Source organism: Musa acuminata, chromosome BXJ1-1 (genome assembly GCF_036884655.1).
Source record: "Musa acuminata AAA Group cultivar baxijiao chromosome BXJ1-1, Cavendish_Baxijiao_AAA, whole genome shotgun sequence".
Lineage (NCBI taxonomy): Eukaryota > Viridiplantae > Streptophyta > Magnoliopsida > Zingiberales > Musaceae > Musa > Musa acuminata.
The window spans coordinates 4,741,368-4,752,680 of NC_088327.1; the positions used below are offsets into that span (position 1 = coordinate 4,741,368).

The 11,313-nt window shown below is 41.8% G+C and overlaps 2 protein-coding genes across 2 annotated transcripts; both read left to right on the top strand.

Moving 5' to 3' along the window:
• Positions 1-766: 766 nt before the first annotated feature.
• Positions 767-3,550, top strand: LOC135667133 (endo-1,4-beta-xylanase 5-like). The gene is made up of 6 exons (XM_065179403.1): positions 767-778; positions 1,632-1,854; positions 1,928-2,094; positions 2,168-2,266; positions 2,353-3,129; positions 3,203-3,550. Exons 1-6 carry the CDS (start codon positions 767-769, stop codon positions 3,548-3,550), a joined length of 1,626 nt encoding a protein of 541 aa, XP_065035475.1.
• A 564-nt stretch (positions 3,551-4,114) lies between these two features.
• LOC135618509 (surfeit locus protein 1-like) lies at positions 4,115-11,131 on the top strand. Its single transcript, XM_065119436.1, has 6 exons — positions 4,115-4,341; positions 5,072-5,169; positions 5,272-5,510; positions 7,976-8,147; positions 10,073-10,356; positions 10,575-11,131. Exons 1-6 carry the CDS (start codon positions 4,119-4,121, stop codon positions 10,642-10,644), a joined length of 1,086 nt encoding a protein of 361 aa, XP_064975508.1. The 5' UTR covers positions 4,115-4,118; the 3' UTR covers positions 10,645-11,131.
• The last annotated feature ends 182 nt before the right edge of the window (positions 11,132-11,313 follow it).

Below are 11,313 nucleotides of genomic sequence, written 5' to 3' on the forward strand. Positions count from 1 at the left end.
CCTCGGCGCGGCCAGCCCGCCCGAGACGTGCTCCTCGGCCGCATGTCCCCGAGACCACCTCCTCGGCGCGGCCAGCCCGCCCGAGACGTGCTCCTCGACCGCATGTCCCCGAGACCACCTCCTCGGCGCGGCCAGCCCGCCCGAGACGTGCTCCTCGGCCGCATGTCCCCGAGACCACGTCCTCGGCACGGCCAGCCCGCCCGAGACGTGCTCCTCGGCCGCATGTTCCCGAGACCACATCCTCGGCGCGGCCAGCCCGCCCGAGACGTGCTCCTCGGCCACATGTCCCCGAGACCACCTCCTCGGCGCGGCCAGCCCGCCCGAGACGTGCTCCTCGGCCGCGTGTCGCCGAAAGCACCTACGCAGCGCGGCCTATTTGCCCCGGACATGTGCCTCAATCGTGAACCGCGAAGAGAACCATCGCTTATCGATCAAAGCCACGCCTCAAATCCCCGCCGTCCGATGCCGAGCCATGATTTCCTTTGGGGGGGGGATATGATATGGCAAAAAATGGCGGACCACACTCCTGGCAACGTCCCCCGCACGTGGACAGGCGCGACGCCCCAGGAAGAGCAATGAGGGTGACGGTCTGCGTCCGGACGTCAGCCTCGCTGAGCCCACAGCCCCCTCAGTTGACCCAGCACAGTAGGACGAGACAGAAGTAGGTAGCGGTTGAAGCTCGCCCATACCCTGCGATTCCCCGGTCCCCTACGCAACATCCTCGGCGATGTCGGACGCTATCAGAGGTACGGCCCCGACTGACGGGATGGCGCACCCGGTAATGCCGAGTCCCCCTATAAACACCCCCGAGCCAGAAGGAGAAGGGGACTCTGGCTCCTGGAAGGAAAACGACCTCCACGTCACTCTCTAACTTGATCGTCGGAGGGGTCGGGTGGAGCATCCCGACCCGACCTTTGTGCAGGTACCGAGCCAAGGCCCCCGTCCGGACACGCAGAATCCCCGCCCGGAGGAAGTCGCAGCGTCGCCCCGAGTTCGAGGCCGCGCCCGACCGCCTTGGCAGAGACGAGCAACGCCCCAGGGAGATCCCCGCCATTCGGACCCCCGAACGAGCCGAGACGACCCCCCGTGTCACGGCTAAGAAAAAGGTGTTTACCCTAACAGTTGCCATCCTTTCAAAACTAGGTTGACCACTTCTAACCTTGATTAAGATTATTTGGTGTGGGTTAAAGAAATATATAAATATGTAAATCATCTAAAATATTATTAATAAATTTAGCATTAGTTATTAAAGATATTATTATAAATTAATTTTTAATACATCTTAAATATTAATCCGAATGTTATGTATTAAATCCATTGTTGAGGGTTGGAAATACCATTCTATATATTTTATAAGTATCAATTAGTTTAGCTCATAAGAAATTTGATAGTTTATCGTATAATTCTAAAATCAAAGAATGTAAAAAAAAAATTAATACTTAGGTCTCCTGTAATTAATGAGAATATTAACACTCTTTCTCTATAGATTACTCAACGTTTTATGATTTTCTCTCATTTAACGCAAATATATTCTTATCACTTAGTCGTCCTGTCTATGAACAAGGCATGGTGCCTGATGATGATGACCCTCACGACCATGGGAATCCTGACATCTCTTCTTCTTCCTACAGTGCTTAGCAGAGCCCCCGAGACCTCAGTATGGTGGTGGCATCGTCCGCAATCCAGAATTCAACGATGGCCTCAAAGGATGGTCGGTATTCGGCTATGGCCAGATAGCCGAGAGGACATCCGACACAGGTAACAGGTTCTTGGCTACTGACCGGAGAAGCTTGTCACATCAAAGCATGTCTCAGAAGGTCTATCTGCAGCGGGGGATGCTCTACACCTTCTCAGGTAATGCCATGTCGATGCCTGCAAGCACCGCTTACGTTACTGCTCGGCGATGACGTTCCTCGTCTTGTTTCAGCCTGGTTGCAGGTCGACCAAGGAAACGCCACCGTCACGGCCAACTTCAAGACGGGTAAGGATGGTTTCGTCCACGTTGGAGCGGTTGAAGCCCGGTCGGGGTGTTGGTCGATGCTCAAAGGTGGCCTGACTGCCAAATCCTCTGGACCAGCTGAGTTCTACTTCGAGGTGAGTTCGACGTCAATCTTCAGCTCACTGCACACGGTTTATTTTCTTCCATCTCAATGTCTGGTGGCTGCAGAGCAAGGACACAAGCGTGGAGATATGGGTGGACAGTGTGTCGCTGCAACCATTCACGGAGGATCAATGGCGAGGTCACCAAGCGGAGAGTATCAACAAGGTAAGAGATCGGACCGAGTTTCCGGTGTGCACATCGACGCTGTTCGAGTGAAAGCCACAAAGAAACAAGAAGTCAACTGCCTGCAGGTCCGCAAGAAGACTGTTGCAATCCAAGCCGTGGATGCCAATGGCCACGCCCTGCCCGGTGCATCAGTCTCGATTCAGCAGACGAGGTCCGGCTTCCCCTTGGGTTGCGCACTGAAGAGTACCATCCTCCAGAGCTCGGCATACCAGAGCTGGTTCACCGCTCGCTTCACCGTCACCACCTTCACGAACGAGATGAAGTGGTACTCCAACGAGCCGGTGGAGGGCAAGGAGACGTACGCCGACGCGGACGCCATGCTCGCGTTCGCTAAGCAGCACGGCATCGCCGTCAGAGGCCATAACGTGGTCTGGGACGACCGTCAATATGTGCAGAACTGGGTGCAGTCGCTCCCCACACAGAAACTCCGGGAAGCAGTGAACAGGAGGTTCAACAACGTGATGACGAGATACCGAGGTCAGGTCATCGCTTGGGACGTCGTCAACGAGAACGTTCACTTCTCCTACTTCGAGAGCAGGCTGGGCGAGAACGCGTCGTCCATCTTCTACCAGCAGGCGCACCAGCTCGACCCCCACGCGCTCATGTTCCTTAACGAATTCAACACATTGGAGGTGCCCGTAGACGGGAAGTCAACTCCGGCGAAATACCTCCAGAAGCTGCAACAGATCCAGTCTTTTGGGAATCTTTCGCGGATGGCGATCGGGCTCGAGGGCCACTTCGGCACCCCCGACATATCTTACATGAGATCTGCTCTCGATAAGCTTGCAGGAGCTAATGTTCCCATCTGGCTCACCGAAGTGGACGTTGCTCACTCAAACGAGGCACAGCAACTGTTCTGCCATTGACATCTTCTCCTTGAGTCCATGATCTTTGACATCCGAAGTGAACATGCAGTCGAAGCATTTGGAGGACATACTGAGGGAGGCATACTCGCATCCAGCCGTGCAGGGGATTGTGATATTTGGAGTATGGAATCCAAAGGGATGCTTCAGCAGAATGTGCTTGACGGACGTCAACTTCAAGAACCTGCCCACTGGGGATGTGGTTGACAAGCTGATTTCTGAGTGGAGAACTCATTATGTGGCTGCAACAACTGATGCTGATGGTCTGCACAGGGCCGAGCTCTTCCATGGCGAGTACAAGATAACAGTAAACCACCCTTCAAGCAACTCATCATCGGTGCAGAGCTTGACAGTGGATTCAGCTTCACAGAACTACAATGTACTCACGGTTATGGTCTAAGCAACTGAATCTGGCAATCACAAACGCAGATTTCAGTAGGTATTGTTCTTCTATAATAATTATTGCAAATGATAAGTAACGAAGATGCAATTAAGTGATGTGGGTTTAAATTATAGTAGGGCACAATAGCCCAAGATTAGATTAAAAAAGATAACATTCATGATAGATTAAGCAATCAAGATAAGGAAAATTATGTTCAAATAATATGTAATAAAACCTAGCTTAACAAATTAATTCATGATTAGTTATGTAATTAACAACTAATGATAAAAATATTATTCTCAATATTAATAATTAATAAACCATATACAAAATAGGTCATTCATGATAAATTATGTAATTTATCAAATATTATCAAACATTATGCTTGAAATCAATATGTCTTAAGTAGCTAATAAAAGATATTAATTGTCATTATGTAATTAATATTATATGATAAAATAACAAACCTTGGTTATAAAGAAAGGTTATGGGAAAAATGTCAATCAAGTGGGCAAATCGGACTCCGTTGGGACTCGAATTGCGTTGCAATTGGTTCAATCCTGAGATTGAAGCCTTCAAGAAGGTCATGCTTGTGTTGCGTCCCCAAGTCGAACACATCGTGAGCGTAGGCGATGCGTCGTTCTTCTTCCACATGGCGGCATCTCTCTCCAAAACCCTAAGACTAAGGCGATCTCTTCTCTCGGTTCTTTCGAGCCCGAGACTAACTCCTCTCTCCGCCTTCTCTTCGTCTCACGCACCGCCGCCACCGCCGACTTTCGCTGCCGCTTCATCCGGATCTCAAGCACAAGGTTTGACTCCCTCTCCATTAGCGATCTTCTATAGCGAAGGAAAGGGGGAAATGGTCCAAAACCAACGACAGGGAGTAGTACAACCGAATCATTCTCTTCTCTTTCCCTTGCTGGGCTCATCACTTATTCGAGATTTGATTGACCCTCCAAGAAGTTTCTCAAATGGCCACCTTAATGATGTTTTAGCGACAGAAAGGGATATATTGTCCGAAGCTCTAAGGACATCGAGTAGTGGTGTAATCGATTGAATCGTTCTCTCCCCCCCTTTCCTTTGTTTGGTCGCACACGAATACACGAATACAAGAAGTTTCTTCGTTTTATTTTTCTTGGTTGAAATATTAAGCAGTTCGTTAAATGGCCATCCTGGTGTTCGAGCGAAAGGTGGAACTGGCTCATTGTATTAAGGAATGGAGTAGTATAACCAACTGATACCTTCCTCCCACTTTCCTTTGCTTGGTCCATCACTGGTACAGCATTGATCCTCATCTTGATTGGAATTTGAAGAAGTATTTTAAATGGCCATCTTGATGTTATTTTGGTGAAAGAAATAGAGAAATGGTCCAAAGCTTCAACTAATGGATTAGTACAGTTGATGGAATCTTTTTTTTTTTTTCGGTATTTTCCTTTGCTTGGTCGATCTTATATAGGGTTTGATGGACGTCTTCTTCATTCTTTTTCTTAGTTGAAATATAAAGAATTTTCTCTGGTGGCCATCTTTATGTTGTTCCAGAGAAAGAAAGGGGGAAATGGTCCAAAGCTCTGCTCTTCCTTCCGGGCGCCATCACTTTTGGCCTGGGAACCTGGCAGCTCTTCAGAAGACAGGAGAAGGTCAGCAGCTCCTTTATGATGGTTCCCATAGGATTGCCACTTTTGCTGAACTATAAAGATAAGATTTTGATGTGTTTTTTTCTATTTCTCTGTTTGTTTCAGATAGAAATGTTGGATTACAGGAGGAAAAGACTGGAGATGGAACCGTTAAAGTGGAACGAGCTATCTTCCTCAGATCATGACTTCGATTCTTTAGAGTTTAGGAAGGTTATCTGTGAAGGTGATTTTGATGAGAGCAAGTCAGTATATATCGGTCCTCGGTCTAGAAGCATATCAGGAGTGACAGAAAATGGGTTTTATGTTATTACTCCTTTGATTCCAAGGATAACTGGGCCTGGAAGGTAAGTTCTTGGATTAAATGCACTTATATGTATATGTTTTTTGTTCTATTGGATGTCCTTAATTGTAATCTTAAGTTTCTCTGTTGGATGTGATCTGGGTTGTCGCTGTTGGATGTACAACTGAATAATATAAAGGAAAGTTAGCAGCGAATTCAACAATATAGGTGCAATTTATTAAACTCATGATCTAACCCATTTAGATTGGAATATATGCCTTTTTTTTGTGATCAAGAATTGATTACAGTAACAACAATTTAAGGTTGGCTACATGGATTTCTTATACCATTGAGCTCAGGTCTAGACACTGATTATAACTGATAAATGTAATGCAAATAAAATATTATGGCTATATGTAGCACCGTACAAGATACGATCACACTGGTTTGAGTATGTAACTTGATCAGTTAGGCAAAGGGCTAGAATCTAAATTAAAATTGTCCCAGAATGAAACTAAATGTTTCCGAATAGGGTTCATGTAGATCAATGTTATATTCTTTAACAAGTGTTAGGTATGCTTTTTCTTCCGCATAGTTTATCGATTTAAGCTTTTGAAGGCATCTTTAAATATAAACATAGTACTTTACTATGTTGCCAAATGTCCACATACATGTCTAAGCTTGCATACAGCCATAAAGTTTCTTTAATATGTTCATTGGCATGAAAAGTGTTGCTGCTATAGTCCAGGGTTGCCTAGTCATCTTAATGCTTATTATTGTCCCAAGTGACTTGCATAGCTACTGCTATGGTTTGCTTTTGTGGCATTTATAAGAATTTAGTTTCAAGATGTAAATGCTAGTTTAGCACGATTAGGATGGGGATTTGTAACTTGGAGAAATAAGATCCTCTTTTTAATTCTAGCTCATATGTATAGTCATACAATTATATACAAGCCTTTATGCATGTGGCATCAAATTTGATTCATGATCAACGTGAGTCACCATCTTACTACTGAATATATTCATTGTTTTCCTTTTTAAATTTGATGGTGCAATTTATGCTCCATATTATCTGTGTCTGTGACAGTATATTATGCTTGTCAATGTCACAATGCCAAAAAGGACGTGTTCAGTTTCTGCACAAAATTCTTGTGTCCATTTCCTTGATGAGTCACACTTCTCTTGGTTTACTCAAGTTGAAGAAACCTTGGGAACACTGCTTGGTACTACAATTGTTCTTAATCATTTACATCTCTGTGTTGAGAGTCACCTTTGACAATTGCGAGCAAAATCTAGTATGTTGACCCATTGGTAGCATCAAGCTAGTAGCACTATTGAAACATATGAATAACCTTTGTTGGAAAGACATTTGAGGTAGAGGATTTATGCAATTTATGGTTTTAAATCTCGACTATACGGATTGGTACTGACTGGTATTTATTAATCTGACTAGATGCCGGTATTCAAACATATAAGTGTAATACTATTCATTTTTTTTACTTTTTATTATTTTATTCAGTAAAATCGGTTGGTACAGTTTGGCCTAATCCAATTTATTGGTACCATACTGATCTAGTAGGTCACAAATATCAATACCAAACTGAGATTTGAATCCTTAGTGCAACTAATATGTGAAATGAAGATATTTACACAAGTTGAAACATGAAAAGTAACTTTGAGAATTAACAGTTATGTTATTCCAAGTAATGTCATATGTTGTGTGGCATGTGTCACTTCTGAGATGTCTGTTTTTTAGATGAATTCTGTATACCATTGCATTTGATATTTTCAAATGTGAATAATAAAGACAATTTGTTGCCTGTCTCATAATAGAATAACTGTTACAAGTAACGAGCTAACAAAGCAATCAGTTGGAGATATGGAAGTACTTCACACCTGAACCATTATAAGAGACACATATAAGATGGAAAATCTGTGCATCTCATGTGTAAGAAAATGCAATTAACAACAGCTATTAAAAAAAAAAAACCTTTTCCGAATTAATGGCTATGTGGTTCCAAATTATCTTATAATTGTGCACTCTCTTTCTGGGTATTTGTGTTCTTAAGATAAATGCTATGGAAGATTTAAATTGATCATCAGATTCTGAACAGTTAAGGGAATCAGTTGCCTATGTCATAACGTCTACATTATGGTGTTAAATTGCCTCTACTTTTACTGAATGCTACAGGCTTCTATCATTTGGTAAAGTCTTCTGTAGTGATACAGGTAGAGGACCGAAATCCTACTATGAGTTAGAATATTTATATGCTGGGTCACTTTTAATGTATTTTATTTTTTTAAAATCCTTCATTATGAGATTGATTTGTGCAATTTCTTATTGTGGTCTTACTGAATAAATTTTATGAAACAAAATTGTATGATATGATACATGATTGAGGTGAATATTGATCACCAGTAAAGAATTACTTCTAATTATTCTTCACTGTTAGAATAATCATTCTTGACAGATATTTGATTGCTGAAAGAAACATTGCCCACATAAATCTTTAAGAAATTTTCTGTCAGTGTGCAGCTTCCTGTCCTAGTTAACAGAGGATGGGTCCCTCGTGGTTGGCGGAAAAAGTTAGAAAATTCAGAGAAATCTGACAGATCCTCAAGTCCAGAAATAGTAGATGCAAAGCAAAATGAAGGAAGTGCATGGTGGAAGTTTTGGTCTAAGGAACCCTCAGTCACAAAGGTGTTTGCAAGTCAACTTTTGGTTTATGCTGATGTCAATGTCATTTTTTAATTGAAAAGTATGTGATGTGACAGTCGATGGCACCCCTTTGTTTATTGTTCTGTTTCCTACAGCAAGTTCTTTTATTCTTAACTGTATTAATATTATGATTTACAAGTTTCAAGTTCAGAATATATTCCATATAGCTTCTACCTGTCATAGTTTTTTAAACTGCACACGATAATTTGTTGCAGCCCATAAATGAATCTTATGCTCTTTCTCAGATATTGAATGAATCTGTTCTTGTACAACCTTTTCACAAATATTTCAGTATAATGTAAATATGTCTAGTTGTCTACTGCTTTTCTTCTCTTTTTCTGTTGTTGATCCCTCTTCCATTTCTCCTTCACTAACGAATGCCTTTTTGCTAATAATATATATAATTATAGAAAACTCATTGACTTATATTTCATAAATTTGCGTTATTATTTGGATCTAAACTTACATTGCACAAAAACAGGAGCGTTTATACCTGTATTATGAGTCATACTTAGAGCATTATGTTTTGTATGTCTTCGATGCTAGATACCCCTTATTGGACTGGTATTCTAAGTTCATATAGGAAATACAATGATCAGAAAAATTCCAGGCTTATAAGGCATCAGGGTCAGCTATTACCAGAGGCACTAATGCGCCAGCCTTGCCTTGGCACTTGTCCAACCATAGCAAGAAACCTACCTTACAAAAGAATGACCCGAACTTGGCTGTGGAGAAAAGAGATGTTGCGGGGGTTGCTCACCATGGGAAAAGGGGAGGAGAAGAGAAGAGATGATGTCAGCCGCTGCGGAGCACCCTCCATAGAGGGGAGAAAGAAGAGGGAGGAAAGAGGAGAGATAAGGAAACAGAAAGGAGAGGACATGTGGGGGAGAGGAAACATGACCCACCACAGAAAGTTGACGACAAAAATTCAACGGCAGAAACACTAGGTTAAAGAGTGTGCTGCAGGGGCAGGCAGTTTTTCTTTTTCTTTTTTCCTTCTTTTGGGGAGGCTAGGCTTGAGTTGTCTGAGTTAGCCTAAGCAAGTGTGTTAATTGAGATATGAGGTCATAATTCTGTTATATGTTTTGTATAACAAGGTTTTAGAAGACTTTTATTACAACTAATGCATTATGAGATCTGTGGCCTTCTCTCTTTATCTGATTCATTGGCCTCCACCATCCTTTTCTGCCTTAAGGGGATCTCACCTTGTTAGAGTACCATTTCTTCAGTTTGTTGAACCATACAGTGTGATTGACACTATGACTTGGAGTCCTATGTGACTGAGCGAATTGATTCTGGATGCTATTGCCCAGCCAGATACATTCAAGAAATCTGGATGCTTATCGAATTCTTTGTTTTCGAATTTTTCAGTCTGTGAAGTCTAAGCAATGGGTTTATCCATCACAATGTTATTGAGCATACTTCTCTCCTTGCAAATTTACAAAATGTTCCACGTGTCTATGTTTAAGGCACCATCATAATAAGTAAATGTAGCATAATATTCTATTTTATGCTTTTTACTCAATTGTTTCTTTTTCTTCTTAATAAATTAGATGCATGATCATGTGTTTTGAGTCATACTGTTTTGCCCATATTTACATAATAGACATACTTGCTGACATGTTGGAATTTAATGTTCATGCTGGCTTAGATAATAATAAGGGCCAGTCTCTTACTTGCTGAAGGAAAAATAACGCTCATGATTCACATATTTTTATGTTGGTGCCCAACACCTATGAAGTTGACCATCTCAGATTATATTTCAGCCAAGATCAAAATGATGTTTTAGATAAAAATAATTCAAAGGCTAAACATAAAAATTGTTCTCTAAGTATAGTTGACATTTATAACATGCCATCTACAGCTTTTTTCTTCTGCTATCTGATTTGGCAACTATGACCTTGCAGGTGGAAGAGAATAGCACGGCTCCCACACGTGTTATTGGTGTAGTTCGAGGAAGTGAGAAACCTAGCATATTTGTTCCGGAGAATGATCCCAGCACTGGTCAGTGGTTTTATGTCGATGTTGCAATGATTGCTCGAGCATGTGGTGTCCCAGATAATACTCTTTATATTGAAGACATCAATGAAGATGTCAGCGCAAGCAATCCTTATCCAATCCCAAAAGATGTCAACACCTTGATCCGTCATTCAGTCATGCCTCAAGACCACTTGAATTATACATTTACATGGTATGTGAGTTTGATGACCTAGTTTTTATTTGGAGATTTACAAGGTATGGGTGGCAATTATGCAACCATTTTAGCCAATATGAATTTCCGAGTTAGTGGAGTTATGTCTATGATCTGAACAGAATTTTCTATCTTCATATTTATAATCATTTATATGCTCATGTTGATCACACCTGCTAGTTCATATCTAATTGACATTGATTGTCTGCTATGTTTAGGTACTCCCTCTCAGCGGCTGTGACATATATGGCTCTGCGTCGTATTAGGCCGAAGAAGTCACGGAGATAGTGGAGTTGTTAAAGCATGCATAGCTTCGGTGAGTTCAAAATGGAATTAAACTACTAGCTATACTCATTTACAGTTAGTTGGAGGTTCTTTGAGCAAGACTAGCATAAAGCCTCTTTGGACTGTCAAATAAATGTGTTATGATCAGACATTGGCGATCATCCATGAGTTGTACCAATTTTCACCCTGTGCTTGATCGGGTTTTCTGGAGTGAAGAAATTAAATTATGTTCCTGGGACAGTGAGTGATATGATTGGGATATTTTCTTTTATAAACTCTAGCAATTACAGCTTGGTTTATTTATTGTCCAAATGTATTTTTGGCAGAGCAATGCTGAGAATCATTATGTTATTTTGTTCTGCATTTTCTTTTTCTCTTCCATCCTTGTTTTGTGTTTGTGAAAGTTACTGAGCTTCATGAAGTGTAGAGGACTTTTCAAGAAATGAATGAAGATATCGCTCAGAAGTTTTACGGGTGATGTTTCTTGGTATGGAGCTTCATGTTGGATTGCCAGTTCTTTACGTTTTAATCCTTGTTTTCTTTCTGTGTTTTGGTTATCGTCCTTGCAATGGAAGATTAGTTGAGGACCCATCTGATGCATACGGTTGTGATGGAGATTTTGTCGACCAAATTTTTATTTGTCAATATCTGCAGTAGATAACATGCCTTTGA

Bases quoted from the DNA above. Each gene is read 5' to 3' on its own strand.
- LOC135618509 (XM_065119436.1), top strand. From the start codon at position 4,119: ATGCTTGTGTTGCGTCCCCAAGTCGAACACATCGTGAGCGTAGGCGAT. The intron at 8,148-10,072 runs GTGTTTGCAAGT...ATGACCTTGCAG, and splicing joins AGGAACCCTCAGTCACAAAG to GTGGAAGAGAATAGCACGGC. The intron at 10,357-10,574 runs GTATGTGAGTTT...TGCTATGTTTAG, and splicing joins TTGAATTATACATTTACATG to GTACTCCCTCTCAGCGGCTG.
- LOC135667133 (XM_065179403.1), top strand. The intron at 1,855-1,927 runs GTAATGCCATGT...GTCTTGTTTCAG, and splicing joins GATGCTCTACACCTTCTCAG to CCTGGTTGCAGGTCGACCAA. The intron at 2,095-2,167 runs GTGAGTTCGACG...TGGTGGCTGCAG, and splicing joins CAGCTGAGTTCTACTTCGAG to AGCAAGGACACAAGCGTGGA.